The sequence below is a fragment of the Odocoileus virginianus genome, chromosome 4 (genome assembly GCF_023699985.2).
Source record: "Odocoileus virginianus isolate 20LAN1187 ecotype Illinois chromosome 4, Ovbor_1.2, whole genome shotgun sequence".
In the NCBI taxonomy this organism is placed as follows: domain Eukaryota; kingdom Metazoa; phylum Chordata; class Mammalia; order Artiodactyla; family Cervidae; genus Odocoileus; species Odocoileus virginianus.
The window spans coordinates 11752179-11769418 of record NC_069677.1 but is presented as its reverse complement, the minus strand read 5'-3'; the positions used below and the strand labels follow the sequence as shown (position 1 = coordinate 11769418).

General features: G+C 51.6%; 1 protein-coding gene across 1 annotated transcript in view; it reads left to right on the top strand.

Annotated features, from left to right (window-relative positions):
- The window catches only part of ITGB5 (integrin subunit beta 5), a 111872-nt gene extending 98806 nt beyond the window's left edge, over nucleotides 1–13066 (top strand). Inside the window, exons 11-15 of the mRNA XM_020899515.2 lie at nucleotides 3155–3377; nucleotides 7268–7371; nucleotides 9525–9644; nucleotides 11588–11754; nucleotides 12381–13066. Of these exons, the coding sequence (XP_020755174.2) occupies nucleotides 3155–3377; nucleotides 7268–7371; nucleotides 9525–9644; nucleotides 11588–11754; nucleotides 12381–12476 (710 nt within the window). The 3' untranslated portion in view covers nucleotides 12477–13066. The remainder of the gene's footprint in view (nucleotides 1–3154; nucleotides 3378–7267; nucleotides 7372–9524; nucleotides 9645–11587; nucleotides 11755–12380) is intronic.
- The last annotated feature ends 4174 nt before the right edge of the window (nucleotides 13067–17240 follow it).

Sequence of the window (17240 nt, the reverse complement as noted above, 5' to 3'; positions counted from 1 at the left end):
CTTTGTGTCCTCATTCACAGGCTGTCTGCACAGCGTCTCCTTCTCTCCATGTCCTTGCTGCTCAGGTGCTGGGGGGCGGCTTCCGAGGATGGCTTACGTCTCTGGCCGTGAGTCCTGCCCCTCACCACAGAGCCACGGTGACCACCAACTCCTAGTCTCTGCTGCCCGTGACTCCTGACTCTACTCACACCCCAGATCCAGGACACACTCAACTGCTTTGACCTTGGGCTGGGTTTTGGAGCTCTCGGGTTCTCATGGTGTCAGATGTGCCCGAGGCAGCTGGGTTTACTTGCCAATCAGCAGTCATGAGGGAAAGCACAGAGCACTTGGCAACTTTGCTATCTTCTCATTGAGCAGATCTTTTCACATGAGATGCTCAGTCACAACGGGGAGCAAGTTCTTCTTTCAACACACACATACCCACACTTCACCACAAAAAAATAATATACTACCTCTTCTCCAAACCATTGACAATTTAAAACAGTGTGTTAGGTTACATCTGGTTCATGTTACATTGCTGCCAAATACAGAGTAAGAGGGAAAACAACACTTACCAGGTCAAACAAAGCAAGCAGTCCCTCTGGCCTGAGTAGTGTCTTTGCTGCTTGTAAATATGGCACCAGCCATACCTCTTCTGATATTTTTGCTTTATGGGATGCTGTGATGTACAGGCCATTGGAGAGGCCAGACCTAATGAAAAACCTACCCCTGAAATGCACTGATACCTGCAATTCACTTTGAGATGCATTTAAAAATATATGGATGGCTGGAAGGAGGGAGGGATGTGTGATGGAGCAGCAGCTAACATGCTGATGGTGGAAGAGCTGGTAAATAGGTGGATGTTCACACTACAGTCTTTTCATCTTGGCTGCAGGTTTGGAATTTTCATAATAAAGTATTGGGGGGAAAATTACCCTGACAGTGAACCAGTTTAATTTAAAACAGGCTCCTGACCAGTGTGGTCCCGAGGCCGAGGCCGAGAGTGAGGGAGCTAGCTCTGTGGATTGGATCCATTTCGTTTGGGAAGACTTCCCTGTGGAGGGTGGTTTCCTGCCTGCCATGGCTGTTCGAGGATTGGTGGAGAGGAGGGGTGTGCGGGCCTCCCTCCCTGGAGTGAGCTGTGTGCTGGGCTCCCCACCCCCGCCACCACCCTGTAACCCTTGAGCCGGGGGTGCTGCTCTCCTGTGGCCCACACACCGCACGCCGGCTTCCAGGCAGTTAAACTGCACTCCGCAGCCTCCTCCTGGCTGGGCCTGGCTTTCCTCAGCTCTCCCAGAGGGCTGCCATATGCCTCGACACTGCCTGTGAAGTGGGGGGTGGGAGTGCTGTTCCCAGTGCAGTTTCTGCAGGGCCTCTGCGTCCCTGGGCTGTGGTCCCGGTCCCGCATGGGTGTGGGGGTGGAGGGGGGAGGCTTGTTGGCTCCAGATGGTCACCCTTGTCTCCCGCAGGTCCCAGGCACTACAGTGAGGACTGGGCAGAGAGGGGGACAAGAAGGAAGTAGGGGTGAAGTGGCGCTCTGAAGTTAGGTCCTGACCTGAACTGTGGATCACACTCGCTGGGGGTCTCACAGAAGGTGCTGAAATCCAGCTACCAGGACAACTGACTCAGGAGTGGGAGTAGAATGCAAGCCCTCCCCCCACATCTGACGCCATCCCCTGTCTGGTGGTCTGCTAGTGTGTCTGTGGATTCTCAGTAAATACAAATTCTTGATCCTTTTGATATCAGTCTTAGCAGAATGGCATGAGAAAGGAAAGTATGCTACAGTAGTAGTATAAAGAAGACTTTTTTAAAAAAGCTAACTGCCATTTATAGCATTGCTTTCTGCTGTGTTAGCGCAGAGAACAGAGGATCCATGAACTGTCAGGCCCCCCTGGAGGCTGGCGCTCCCCATACTCCTCACTGCCCAGCAGGTGCACGCATGTACCTGGTGCACACTCAGTCCTCTGAGCCCAGCAACCCCCTGCTCTTGATGCCTGCAGAGCATGGAGGGGATGCCCGGCCCCTCCTCCCTTGGAGGCTGTGGAACGATCGGGTCCCTCCTGCACAGGGGAGCTGGTTCTCCTCGTGATTAGGGCCTATTCTGTCTCCTGAGAGGCTGCAGATCCTCAAGTTCAGCCATACTCCTGGTCTGGGTCCTGGCTCTGTGGCCACCCGCACGCTGCTTTGTCCTTCTATGTGTCATTTTCATCACTTGTGAGCAGGGGATGGTTGTGAGAATTCCTCAAGTTCATGCTATAAAGCCTGACACGTACGTAGTGAGTTCAGTGTTAGCTGCTGGCGCCCTTGGCACCTGCTCCTGAATCGTCCTGAATCGTCCCGCTCTGGGCCACAGCTCCGGAGCCAGCATCTCACTGAGACTCAGGGACAGTGACTGTGTGCGTTTCCGTTGCAGTGTGACAGGTTACCACAAATCAGTGACTGAAGACAACTCCAGTGTGTTCTCTTACAGCTCTGGAGGTCAGAGTCTGACATGGTTCTCCCTTGCTACAGTGTTGGAACCAGGAGGGCCACACTTCCTGCCAAGGCTCCAGGGAGGGTCCTACCCTCACCTTTCCCATCTTACAGAGCTGCGCTCCTTGCATTCCTGGCTCCTTGAGGCCGCTGCCTCTGTCTTCAGAGCTGGCAGCACAGCGTCTTGCTTCTCCTGGCCGTGGCCACCACCTTCCGCGGTCAGATCCCCCTTTGCCTTACTCCTATACAGAACCCTTGTGATGGCACTTAGGGCCCCAGGATAATCTGGGAGAATCTCCCCTGTCTCAAAATCCTTCACTTTATCACATGGCAAAGTCTCCTTTGCCATACGGGGTCACATCCACAGGCCCTGGGGATGTAATTCACATAACTGGGAGATAGGAAGAAGTTCTCTGGGGTCCTGGGCCCGTGGCACGACTTGGCCAAGTTCTGGACTGACTTGGCCAAGTTCTGGACTGACTTGGGGCAGTGTCCAGCCCGGGCGGACTGCATGCACCGCCTGGGCACCCTGCTGTCACCACGTGGTGGCACCAGGCCCTCTTGGTCTGCCCGGTCAGAGTCTGAGGGCACAGTCCATGTCTCATTCTGTTACATCCCCAGGGTCCAGCATGTGGCAGGCGCCAGCTTGGTTGTGTGTTTGTGCAGGCAGGCGGGCACTGATGTGCGGTGTGTGTCCTTTTAGGCCATGGTGAGTGTCACTGCGGAGAATGCAAGTGCCACGCAGGTTATATCGGGGACAACTGTAACTGCTCGACGGACATCAGCACGTGCCAGGCCAGGGATGGCCACATCTGCAGCGACCGTGGGCACTGCGTCTGCGGGCAGTGCCAGTGCACAGAGCCAGGGGCCTTTGGGGAGACATGTGAGAAGTGCCCAACCTGCCCTGATGCCTGCAGCACCAAGAGGTAAAGCCCCCACCCCAGCGTCTCCCCCAGACCATCCTGCCATCTGGCCAGTCAGCCTCCAGGGCCACCAGCCTCTCACTCCCCATCTCCCACACCTTGCCCACGCAGACTTGCAGGGGAGTGAAACTCTTACTCACATGAACTCGAATACGGCCTTTGAAGCTCTGGTTCCATGGAGATTTTGTAAAAACAAAACAAAAGCAAAACAGAACAACAAGAAGCAAGACTGTTATTCAAGTTTAGAAATTACCGGATTACTAGGTTAAATGAAATTGAATTGTTTTGGTACCAAAATAGCATCTTCTTAGCCTTTAGTGCGTCACTGAGTATTTCAAAAGGACATTCAGCATGCATCTTTCTTCCAAATGAATTTGACCCTCCCCATTAACATCAACCCAAACAGTGTTTCACAGGCCACCTTCCCTGTATAGAAAGTACTGCTTTAAACAAAACATCATCAGAAGGTAAATTGGACAGGAGGGCACCCGACCTAGATAAGGCATGCCAGGAACAAACTGTAGTGGCTTTTGAATTTTCTGCTCCATTTGTACAGATAATGGAGCAGGTCTCCGTGCTGCTGCTGAATGCAGAGATTGTCCAGATACAGGCTCCAGGCCTCCACTGACCCAGCCACAGGGTCACGTTCCCCAGTTGACCTCCTCGCAGCTCTGCCCTCCACATTCTGCCAGAGAAAAAAAAAATGAGAGGGAATGAAAGAGAGCAGGGAGTTACGGCATCAGGAAAGCAAGAGTGACAGCTTGCCTTGATTTTGCTAGAGAAACAGCTGTGCCATCGTCATCCTTGTGCTGAGGGGCCAGGAGGGAGGAACACAGATAATCAGAAACAAGTAATAATACAGACGTTGTTTCCTTTTGGCTGGGAAATGCAACTGTGCAATTTTTTTTGGCAGATATCCCTTCCAAATGCCTGGCCCAGGCTCCTAATGAGAGGAGGTCATGCTCCCCGAGTGGCTGGGGCTGCCGGTCAGTCTGAACTCAGAAATGTTCTGGGTGGCAGAGCCCCTGTCTGGACGTTTGCCACAAATAATCCAGGCGTGGGTAATTGAAAGCTGGCCGCAGATGGAGAGACAAGATAGACAGGGCCAGATTTTATTTTGTGTAATTAGAGTGAAGCCAGGCAGAGTAAGGGAAAAGAAACACAGATCCACTGTTGACCTGCTAAAAATGGAGAAACAGCAGAAATCAAATGGAAACATCTCAGGGGAGGAGGTTAGGCTCCTGGATCTGGAGCCCAAATAGCTATGGCCATCTGAGCTGGACTTTCGGCCATTATCAACATGGAATGCCTGCGGGAGGCGCCCTCCCCCCCAGCTCCCACCAGCAGAACCCTTTTGAGTATGTGCTCTCAGACCTTGGGGCATGTGAGGCTGTTGGGAGGTGGGGATGAAGCTAGGACAATACGCGTGGAACCAATAAAACCTGTTTCTTCCCCTTCCTCTGGAGCAGCAAGGCAATAAAGGATTGGCTTAGGTCAGTTAAAAGCCTGCTTGGGAAGACAGCCTTAGCTTTAAATGTTTAAAGCGTTCATTTCCAAGAAGACATGGACTTGGTTTGTTGTCTATTAAGCAACACCTAAGGAGCAAGGAGAGCAAAGAGATGCCATCAAGGAACCTCGCTATTCCTTCTTAGGTGTCTCTGGGCCACTCTGACACTTCCTCTTTCACAGCCTACTTGTAACTTAAAAAAAAAAAAAAAGAAGTCCCTTTGATAGTGCCTTATTTCAGGCTGTTCTTCTCACCACTTTGTTGAGAACCACCAGGTTTTCAATGCCTTATGTCCTTCCCCCCACCCCTGCCTCTGGTTCTTCAGAGCAGGCAATATCCACTTTCTAGAACTAACCAAACACACCCTTCACCTTGGGTGAGTTCATATTCAGCCTCAGCTGATTTCAATTAACAGACTCCCTGAGCAGAGTCTGTCTCAGCAGCTTGCTTGTTTAAAGGCCAGACTTATTTTAATACATGACTACAGTAAATCACAAGTTTCAACCCAGTGCGAGGAGCACACGGGTTAAACTGATTTGCCGGTGTGGATGGTGAGGGAATGTTCCCTGGAAGAAGCCCTGTCGTTTCCTGACTACAGGACGTGCAGGTGGAGGCTTCTGTGGTGAGTCCTAGTGGAGATGGGAAGCAAACACCTTTCTTTGCAGTGTGTTAATTGTGGGGTGGGGAGGGCAGCGGCATTAGTGTGAAGGACCAGAGCTGGAGCCAGCCCTTCTTGGTGCCCAGCCAAGTCTCAGTACCCGCCCACTGGGCTATGGCCTCAGGGGAAATGCAGCAATTCTGACTTGTTTAACTCCAGAATGTTTCCATGAAGTCATTCCCAGGAGAGAGGAATTTTGTGGCTCATCCTGGGATGGCTGAATTCTTCAACCTATTAGAACCCTGGTAAGAAAGTTTTATCTGCTTTCTCCCCATGATCTCCTCAACATTCAGAAAGTGGAGGAAGGACTTGGGGAGGGACTTGACGAAGAGGCAGGGCTCCTGGGTGCTGCACCCTGCTGCCTTTGATTCCTCATCTCCCTTGCCTGTGAAATAGAGCAACTTAATGAAACGCTCCCAGCTCCCTTCAGGCCTGGCATCCACTGCACAGTTTTTGCCCTGGAAATGTAGTAACTGGTTCCTCCATCCCAAGGAATTTTAAAATGAAAATGATAATGTATGACAAAAACCACTGCAATGATGTAAAGTAATTAGCCTCCAACTAATAAAAATAAATGGAAAAAAAAAGTAAATATTTAAAATTAAAAAAAAAATAAAATGAAAATGATAAATGTGATGCATGGTAGTTCTATTTCCTGCCATATTTTTGCCAGAGAGCCTTCCGCACACACAGCCCTGTTGGTCCCCATAGGCCTGTGCGGTATGGGCTGCTGTCCTCTGTGTCGCTGAGGCTCTGTAAGCTTCCCCCTCACCCCCGCCACACTCTGGTGCCAGGACACAGCTGCAAGGAGGCAGTGGCCTGCCCAACATGCTTAACTCTGAAGTCCTCACCCCATTTCCTGGAGGACCCCCTGTTTGAGGGTCTCTTACCCCCTTGCAGGTCACTGAGCACCATCACCTCAGAAAGGCCCTGCAACTTCACCATCAACTGGCAGTTTTGTTCCAACCCACTTCTCCCTGGAGTTGAGTTCTTGCCACCCCATTTATGCCCCGCCCAGAGGGGTTAGGGACCCTCTCTCCCCTCCACAACAATCTCAGTGAACCTTTAGAGCTTGGCTCCCATACCACATGGGGTCTGTCTGGGAGGGGGAAGGGGGAAGGGCTGAGAGTCTCCAGGACAGTGGTCCTCAGCCCTCACCTTTACTCAGTCCCTGGGAGACCAGGCTCCAGCCCTAGAGATGCAGATTCCGTGGGTGTGGTTGAGGCCCCTGGCAGTGATGTCCTGAAATCCCACCCAGAGGGGTTAATGTGCAGGAGGGCTGAGAGCCCTGCCTGTGTGATGGTCTCCTGGTGGGGATCTTGGGAGTTGGGGCCATAGGGGTGTGAGGACCCCTCCTCAAGGCCAGGAACACTTTTTTATCATCAGAAGCTCCTTGTTTTGGGCAGACTCAGGGAGGCATTTGATGCACCAGAGTGCAGGTGGATGTGGCTCCTGGTGTCAGAACTTGAAAGGCCTCCAGCCTGCAACTTGACATGGGGACCAGACACGTCTCTAAATTCACCTGGGCTCCTCCAAGGACCTTCAGGCTTCCCTGCATGAGGGCAACAGAGAGGACAGTAAGGCTAAACAACTGAAGATTGGAGAAGTTAAAGCTTCAGGGTCCTGAAGGAGGGCTGGGATCTGCACTCTTGGGGCATGTACACAGTTACATGTGTGGAGCTGATCCATAGCATTTAACACCCACATTTTATTGCCTCTCTTCCAAAGAGACTGTGTTGAGTGCTTGCTGCTTCACTCGGGGAGCTCAGCTGACAACCAGACCTGCCAAAACCTGTGCAAGGATGAGGTGATCACACGGGTGGACACCATTGGTGAGTGCGGAGTGGCCTGGGTAGCCGGCCCCTTTTGGATCCTGGCAAACACATAGAGACTGTCCTGTGGGGATGATCTTCAGGGCTGCCTGGCAGACAGGATGGTAGTTTTAACCTTGAGTTAGGAAGTAGCCTCAGGTTCTTGGCGAGTCCTTGCTGGCTCCCCAAGAGGACTTGGGGTACCTGGGCTAGGGCACAGGTTCCAGGCTCTCCAGGTATAAGACCTCCCTGTTCATCAGTATCTGTCCTGTCCCTGGGCCCAGTCCTTTCTGAGCCACATCTTCTCCCAGACTTCCTGAGAAGTTGGTGTATTAGTTAGAATAAGTATTGTTAGCTGCCACAACAAACACACCCCAAACCTCAGTGACTTAACAAAATAGACGTTGGTTTGTCACTCACTGAAAGCGAAGATGTTCCTAGTTGATAAGCCCTCCATTGGTCCTTCAGGAGCCCAGATACCCTCTCAATTTTGGTTCCACCCTCCCCCAGGTCCTCAGAATCCTCTCCATTGAGTCTACAAGTGGGGAGGACAGAGGGAAGGATCGGATGGGAGTTTTACATGGGCTGGACCTGGAAGGGTACATGTAACTTCCCCTCAGAATTCAGTCACCTGGCCACATTTACTGCAGGAGTGGTAGGAAATACCATCCAGGTGTGCCCAGGAAGCTGGAAAACCATGTTTGGTGACCAGCTAGCCAGTCTGTGCCCCATTTGGCTTCAGCCCAGCACAGCTCTCTTGATGCTTCTGGCATCAGACAAGACAGAGCTTGCATTCTGTCCAGAGGAACCCGGGATAGAATTCCTGCCGGTCTCTCTGCTCTTTGTTCCTGCCCCCCTGGTCCTGACTGATGCTCTGGCCAAATCATGGCAACCGAGTTGTGAATGCCATCAGCTCATACTCACTGAGCACCTACTGTGTGCCAGGGCTTGTATTGCACCTGGGAGCCAATGTGGAGCCCCCCACCCACCCAGTCTGGCCTCTCATGCCAGTTTGCCTGCAGACCTGGGCCGTTGCCCTGTGACTGGACACCCACAGAAAGACAGGGTGATGCCTATCCTGACTCACTAACTAGTCCGTCGCTCTGGAGCAAATGCTGCTGTTCATGCACAGCTGTGACCTGAATCAGCTGCTTCACAGAGAAAGTTCGTTTGAATTCAGCAGTTTTCCTTCTTTCCCCCCAGGCTTTTTCACACACACACACGCACACACACACTCGCTCACACACACACTCGCTCACACACACACACACATACACTCGCTCACACTCAGCCAGACGGGGCTTACTGTTGGGGTTTGAGAGGAAAAAAAGCCCAGGCCTCTGCGTCTGATAACTGCTCAAAACTGTCTGGTCCCAGGTAGAGCCTCCTTTGAGCCACAGGCTTACAGAGGATGGAGCTGGAAGGCGTCCCATGTCACAACATAACCTGCAGTTATTATTCAGGACCGATGGGTCATTCCCTTATCACCCGCCTTCCTCTTACTTCACACTTCCCGGCTTGCTTCCCCCCTAGAAATCAGTCTAACCCTGACCCAGGGAAGCCTTAGACTGTGGCTAATGCCTTGGGGGTGAGGAGGGTGATGCCTTCACCTCAGGTGACAGCCGTGTGGGGACAGCAGGTGTGAGGCAGTGTGAGGAAGGGAGCTTCTTCCCACGGGGAGCAAGGCAAGCAGTGTGCACCATCCTGGGGTCTGGGGACATGCAGTCTCTCACTCGTCTCATCGCCTCATGGGGCTCTCTCGTTTCACATCTCAGGACAGCACTGCCAGCTCTCGGCCTCTGCATCTGGCTCTCGCTAGGGGACTCGAGTGTGAGCTCTCACTCAGGCCTCCGCGGGCAGCAGGACAGCCCCTTCTTTATCCAGTTCCATTGTCCTGTCCCGTCTGGCCATAGTGCGTCCTTTCCTTCCACATCCCCACAGTGAGCGCTGCAGAGGTTCCCTCGCGTGGAAGGGAGTTTGCATCCCTGGGGCAGTCTAACTCAGTGCTGGGCCTGCATTCTTGATGTGAGAGACTTGAACTCACTGTTAAGTCCCAGTCAGCCTCTCTGCACCCCTTTTCTTCTGGGGCAGGATTTGGCTCCTCACCCCATCCCTCGGTGGCTCTGAGTTACTCAGAGAGAAACTCAGGACATTTCTGCTTGGTTTTCTTCCAGTGAAAGATGACCAGGAGGCTGTGCTGTGTTTCTACAAGACCGCCAAGGATTGTGTGATGATGTTCACCTACTCAGAGCTCCCCAGTGGGAAGTCCAACCTCACGGTCCTCAGGGAGCCAGGTGGGTGAGGGCTGGCCCTGTCTGCTCCCCCAGGGTGCTTGGTTTCTGACGTATCACCCATCCTCTTTTCACCATCCTTTCCAAACTCCAGAGAGGGGAGGGACACAGTTCCCTGTGAAGATCAGGATCTATGGGCCTTCTCTACCTGACTGCTGTAGTTGAGAAGAAAGAAGATTGTTCATCTGGGGACCATCACTGGGGCGGAGCTTGGGGCTGTGACTGGAGGGAATTGGAGTTATAGGAGGATAGGGCCCTGCCCTGGGGGAGTGTCTCATCTCAAAGACAGGGGTCTGGGGGTGGCAGTGAGCATAGAACACGCTTAACCTACGTGGCTAACAGCAGTGTGAGTGTGCACGGCAGGTCCGGACCATCAGCGCTGGGCATCAGGGAGTCTGGGTAGGTGCATGGCCCTGGCTGGGCTGCTGCTTCCTGGAGTGGCGCCCAGGAAGGGCAGAGCGCTGGGTGAACATTCCCACAAGTGCTGTGCCCAGCCGCTGAGGACGGCATGCTCTGACCCACATGGACAATTCTGCCTCATGCTCTGGGCCCAGGGACCAGTAGCCCTTTTCCTTGGAATAACTAGGGTTTCTGGTATGACCCCTTTTATTCTTCTCTGGAGGAGGTTGGAGCGGGGGTGGGGGTGCAGAAAAAGATCTGCTCTCTTGAGTTCACAGCACTGCAAACTGCTTCCACATGAGGCCAGACCACATAATGTGCCTTCCCAAGGCTGGGTCTCAGCCCAGGATGCACGCCTGAAGAATGAGGCTTTGTTTCCAAGCGCTGTCTTTGTGGTTCTTTGAAAATAAGCACATTTGCTCCAAAGGCTCCACACTAAGGGCTTACAAATGTCGGCTGGCCCCCAGCCCAGCCCTTGCGGAACAGCTTCGTGAAACCTCCTGCCGCCTGGTCTACTCCCGAAACCATTTACATGAAAGTCGAGACGTGGTCCAGCATCCTGCACGGGAGGTGGGGCCGGGCTGGGGTGTGGGTGGTTCGAGTTGGGGGGATGCAGCCGTGCACAGGGTGTGTGGGGAAAAAGTGGAGCAGTCTCTAAATTCTCCTGGACTTTGCCCTCGATTTGCTGTGTGGCCTTGGGTCAGTCACCAGCCTTCTTTTATTTTTTATTTTATTTTTTATTTATTTATTTTTTTTGTAGAGTGTATCTCCTTTTTTTTTTTTTCCATTTATTTTTATTAGTTGGAGGCTAATTACTTTACATCATTACAGCAGTTTTTGTCATACATTGAAATGAATTAGCCATGGATTTACATGTATTCCCCATCCCGGTCCCCCCTCCCACCTCCCTGTCCACCCGATCCCTCTGGGTCTTCCCAGTGCACCAGGCCCAAGCACTTGTCTCATGCACCCAACCTGGGCTGGTGATCTGTTTCACCCTAGATAATATACATGTTTCAATGCTGTTCTCTTGAAACATCCCACCCTCGCCTTCTCCCAGAGTCCACAAGTCTGTTCTATACATCTGAGTCTCTTTTTCTGTTTTGCATATAGGGTTATCGTTACCATCTTTCTAAATTCCATATATATGTGTTAGTATACTGTAATGGTCTTTATCTTTCTGGCTTACTTCGCTCTGTATAATGGGCTCCAGTTTCATCCATCTCATTAGAACTGATTCAAATGAATTCTTTTTAATGGCTGAGTAATATTCCATGGTGTATATGTACCACAGCTTCCTCATCCATTCATCTGCTGATGGGCATCTGGGTTGCTTCCATGTCCTGGCTATTATAAACAGTGACCAGCCTTCTTTTAATCTTTTACTTCATGTGCATTGGAGAAACCTGCCTGCCAGCCACACCTCCAGAAGCCATGTGAGGGTCTTATGACGCACAGGAAGGCCTCGGGGGAAAGCTGGTGGGCCTGAGGTTAGAGTGGGGGCATGGTGGTGCCGGTGGCTTGCTCACTGTGCCCTGCTCCTCCAGAGTGTGGGACCGCCCCCAGTGCCATGACCATCCTCCTGGCCGTGGTTGGCAGCATCCTCCTGACTGGGTTTGCGCTTCTGGTCATCTGGAAGCTGCTCGTCACCATCCATGACCGGAGAGAGTTCGCCAAGTTCCAGAGTGAGCGATCCAGGGCCCGCTATGAAATGGTACGCCAGTGGGAAGCGGAAAGTGGGAAGCATGTCAAGCTTAGGGGTCCAGCTGAGTTCAGGCAGAGGCCCCCTAGCACCTTTAGCATTCAGAACAAAGAAGCGAAGCCTGAGGGGTAGTGTGTACCCAGTTCTGAATGCCCTGCACAGAGCCCCACACCACACCCAGGTCAGGAGGCTCACAAGCAGAGGTGCTGGGCACAGCCTGAGCAGGGGGAGTCTGGACACAGCCCAGAAGGGGACACCACATTCCCACAGTCTGTCGCAATGTCTGTGTGTGCCTTGCTTCCCCAAGCAGACTGCACGTCATCCAAGGACAGAGCACAGTGAGTGCCCCCTGAAGTCCTAGTTCGTTTCTGTTAAAACTGGAAGGGACTTTAGAGACCATATGATGGACAAGGTCCCTCATTTCAGAGATGGAGAAAGTTCAGGGAAGGGCGGGGCCATTCCAGGCCAGTGGGTCTGGCCTCCAGAAAGTCTTGAAGCACAAGGCAGGCGCCTCTACCCGCACACATAGCCTGCTCGCTGCCTTCCTGGTGACTGACCCTGGAAGGGCCTCCAAACCTGTGTGTGTTCGAATGAGTGAGTGAGCTAACACATGTCCTCTTGCCCTCCATGTTATCTAGGCTTCAAACCCTCTGTACAGAAAGCCCATCTCCACACACACCGTGGATTTCACCTTTAACAAGTTCAACAAATCCTACAATGGCACGGTGGACTGACAGCTCCTTCTGCTCAGAGGGCTGGAGGAGGTGAGCGGTCAAGCCAGAGACTGACACGCTCTGGACAGCTGCTCGGCTTGATCACTGCTCCCTGCTCCACCGAGTGCAGAGACCTTCCGGCAAGCCCGGGCAAGGAGCCCACGCAGGAAGGCGCCCGGCTGTGCCGGCTGGCCACCCGTCCAAGCCTGGCCGCGGTACTCTTGGCTCTCCCCAGCACGTCCAGCTTGTTGTCTCAATGAACTACTGAGACACCAGCCGCGTCCTCCTTCCGGGAGGGCTGGGCCTCAGCTCTGGCCCCACGAGAAGGCTCTTGGGAGTGTCAAGAGTGTGTAAAATCCACAGTCCGGCTTCGCTCATGTTGATCATGTTTATATGAAATAAAATGATCGTGCATTTATGTATAGTTCTGATTACCGAGAATTACCTGCCTGGTGTCTCTGCCTCGCACATGGGTGTTGGTGGTGGGATCGAGATGCCTGTTGAAGGCATGTAGTTTGCAGATGTCAGCTTTCTTCTGTCCATGTTCATCTAGTACTTTTGTAACAAAAAGGAAAGAGATTGATTGGGATTGAAAGTAAAGATTAAAACCAGATTTTGTGTTTGACACTCTTCATGACATGCACTTACCTTTCTGAAGTGGCCATGAATGGTGCCCCAGCAGGGACACCACACAAGCCAGTCCAATACTCCAGACCAGGGCTTGTCATTACAGAGCTCCATGCAATACTCGGGGCATTCGGGGGTGGTGGCACTCCAGGGAGGGCTGAGCAGATGTCTTTGGACACTCCCAACTTTTACTTAGGTTCGAAACTGTGAAGATCACCCCTTTGGCTTCTTTCCCATTTCCCAGGTGCTAAGGCTGCAAATAGATTGTGCAGATGAAGAAGGGTCAAGATGTGGCTTCCAAACAAAATGACTTGCACATTATAACAAGTTTCCTATCAGCTGTCCTTCCTGCAGGGCCCTTTAAGGCCGCTCTCTTTCCATATCTGAGTCAAATTATCTGATCCTATCCCCTGTTTATAGATGAGGAAACCTGGGCTTTCCCAGGTGTCATTAAGTGTACCTAATGACAAACTGGTACAAAGAGCAGGCCTCACAAGCAAAGGTACCTGCTCCTTTTTGCAACATCACTCACTAATCACTTAGCTGCCGCTGGCATCACTTCAAGGCTTTTGGGCTTTCATTCCAGATTCATCTGTTCTCAGTCTTGGACCAAATTCCCTTTGCTTCATTTTGGCAAATGCTAAGACAAATGTCTGTTAGTAAACAGCCGTATTTATTACCTGGGGCAAATAGGAACAGATCCTGTGTTTCCTTTGTCCTGTGTAATTAGGATGAAACAGAGACCTTGCGACTTGGTGAAGCTGCCTTAAATCCTTTTTGAAATAAAGCCAAATGTAGGTAAATATACAATATAGACACAGGGTGGTTTTGTGACTTTTCCAAACCAAGAAAAATATGACTTCAGAAGAAACGTTGGATTTCTCTTTGAATTGTGGGTTTCCTGAAGACACAGTTGACTTGTTCAAAGTCTGATTTTCTACCAGGCAGTTCTGTAAGGGCACAGCATTCTTGAGCCGTGGACAGAAAGGATGCATTGCTCCAGGCTTCCACCTGATGTGGAATTTCGGGCTATTTCCTCGGTGACACCAGATGGCTGTTGCTCACAGTGCCCTGCTGCCCCCTGCTGGAGGCTCTGGGGACAGCTGTTCAGAGACCTGACTTGAGATTCTGACCCAGTGTGTGATCCCCTTACTTTCTTTTGGTGAGTTGGCCAGGTCCTCACCGCCTCCTGTTAACACAGATAATGGAGCCAGAGCTGAGGGTGCTCTGGACCTTTGCTCTGCAAAGCTCTCGCAAACAGAGGGCCCATTGTTGCTGGGCTGTGGAAGCACACAGGTGAGAGGGAGCCTCCTAATGCAAAAGGACCTGCTGCTGTGTGGCCACCGGAGCGCCTGCAAGGAGCACATGCCTGGTGGTCTCTGGAAAATTCTTTACTGTTTTCTGTTTGGGCAGGTAATTAATAACGTGTTTGTTGGAAAGGAAGAGTGGGGGGTGGCTATTTACCTTTGTAATCAATCTTTGTTGACTTAATACAGATTTCCAAATGGTACTTTATTAATTTTTAACAAGTTTTCTAATTGCAAAAGTAGTACATGGAAAAAATGAAAAAGAGATCAGAAGGAAAGTAAAAATCTTTTACAATCACAGCACACAGAGGCAACGACTCTTGTCTTTTTTGTGGACAACATCTCGGTCTTTTCTCCCATGTATGTATGTATGATTTTTACCAAATCGGAATTATGCTGTCACTTTTCAAGAGGACTGGGGATTCTCATTCCACTTGATTGACTAGTAGTTAGTCAAATTAAAGTAACTAACAGCTGCCTCTTCTGGGGTGGCATTTTTTAAAATTTGCTTAATTAGGTTCAAAGCTGGCAGTGATTATCGTGAAACTCGTGGGATGAATTTCAGGTAACAGCAAACAGATGGGGAGACCAGAGGGGTGGAGAGACGGTCCTTTTTTCTGTTCACATGACATCTCTTAATTGAATAGCTCCTCCCTCTCTGGAGGACCCTCGTCATGTGGGGCTCCTGTTGCTTTCGAGAAGGGCAGCCTGGCAAGCTCAGCTTCTACGGGCCTTTGTGACTGGCTGGGATGGGGCGTGGAGTAGAGGAGGACAGCCGCGTGGAGGACACTCAGGAGGAGGTAAGAGCCTCTGAAGCATCCTTGTGGACGTGTGGGGCCTGTTTGGGAGTCTTCCTGGCTGTGGCTGTCAGCATGCCTGGGTTGGGGGCTAAGAAGTCTTGGCGAGGTCTCTCCTGTCCTGACTTCTGTTTGCACTCAGCTCAGGGGCTCCAGGGTTCCCAGGAAGGACGCGGTTCCATTCTGATCCTCAGAGAAGGATGTAAGTGAAGGCAGGACAACGAGAGACAGTTGAGCAGGTGGTGCCGGGAAGGGAGAGCTCGTCTTTCTCAGCCCCCAGGGCTCCTCCCACTGGGCTTGTGGCTTTAGGGATGGCCGCTACCCAGTCGGCCCCAGCTGACAGCGCCACCTCCAGGACAGGCTGGTGATGGGGCACAGCGACGCAGATGGTCTTCGTGTCCAGATTGTGTCTCTGGAGTTCAGTGCTGGGACGTTCGATGCCTCCTTTGTCATACCATGGGAATATATAATCTAACTTCGGTGTCTGAAATTTTTGCTTTTGGTTGTTACTGGTATCTTGATCGTCAAGAGGTTGGGAACTAAATGCCAGGAAATGGAACCTACCTCCAGTTCTTACTGAGATCCTGTCTTCTCCAATGAACTGCACCCCCTCCATGAGCCCCCCCCCCCCCGCATCTTCACCTGTCTCCCCTTCCACACACGCTTTCTGATCCTTCCGATGTCCTGCTCTATAGTGCTTTCTTTTAAGTGGCCCCGAATTCTTGTTGCAAACAGGCAAGCTCTAAGCTGTAGGTAACCATAGGGATGTGTCCTGTGGTGACCTTCTAGGAGAGGAGTTCTTGGTCATATTGTGTCAGGGACACCTTTGGTGTTCTAGTGAGCCATTGTTAGAATAAGACTAACACATGTGTAAATAGGGGTCATACTAAAAAGCCTGGACCTGCTTATCAGGGCAGCTGGTTACCATTTACCAGCTTAGTTTGACTTCAGAAACCCCTTGGAATACTAAATTACAGCCTCATTGGTTCTACCTGCATCGAATATCAAATGCCTGAAGCAAAAAGCAAACTCTCTTCACGTGACCCTCACAGTAGTCCCACCTGGTGTTCAGAGAAGGTATTTCCCGTCTTCCTAAGGAGCGAGTTGAGACCAGTCACTCTGGGACAGGGTTGGCACATGAGACCCTGGCTCTAATTTGATGCTTTCTCCTCTGTGTTCACCTTCTGGGAAAGCAGGGCTATCAGTTCTTATCTCAGAACTCTGCTGTGTGACCAGAAGGCACACATATCTACTGAAGTTAAGTGTGGATGAAGAGATTATGTCCCTTCCCCTCCCTCTTACGTCTTCTCTCGTTTCCATTTCATCAGCATGTGTACCTGTGTGTGAGGTACTCTTTCTATTTAACACTTGAGGGAAGATGACAGCTGACACACATTTCATGATTCCTGGCACCATAGTTCGGCAGTTTAAAGACTTTTCCATGGAGGTGACCATAGGTTGGTGCAGACGCTGGTTCAGGGCTCACCTCCCTGCTGGTTCAGCCAGCCCTGTGAGAATAGAATATTTGTATGAGCGGTTGTGTGTGCTGGTTGATACTCACATCCTCGCCTATGCCCATAAAACAAGAAACACTGAACAGGACACACTGTCAGCTGGGGGTTGTGGGTCGCACCCTGTGTGAGGATCCGCGGCAGAGCTGGGCAGAGATCCCAGGAGAGACGGGGAGGCCAGGGCTGCCTGCCTGACTGCCTGCCTGCCAGATGTCCCTGAGGTCTTGATCCTGCTCAAGCCTCGGGAATTGTAGGCTTGAGGTGGGAGACATCCCCTATCTGACGGACCCAGAGAAGAAGGCAACAGGAGGGGAGGGAGAGGGGACGCTCCGGCCCCAAAGGAGACCACAGGGGCTTGGGGAAGTCTGAAGGCAGCAGGATGTTGAGGGTGAGAGTGGAGGAGGAAGTTATAAAAGAGGAGGGGGACCAGAGACTGACGTGGCGGTTTTTCCCTGAACCAGTTCTTTTATTTATTCATTCATTCATTTTTTGGCTGCACTGGGTTTTTTGTTGCTGTGTGGGCTTTTCTCTAGTTGCGGCAAT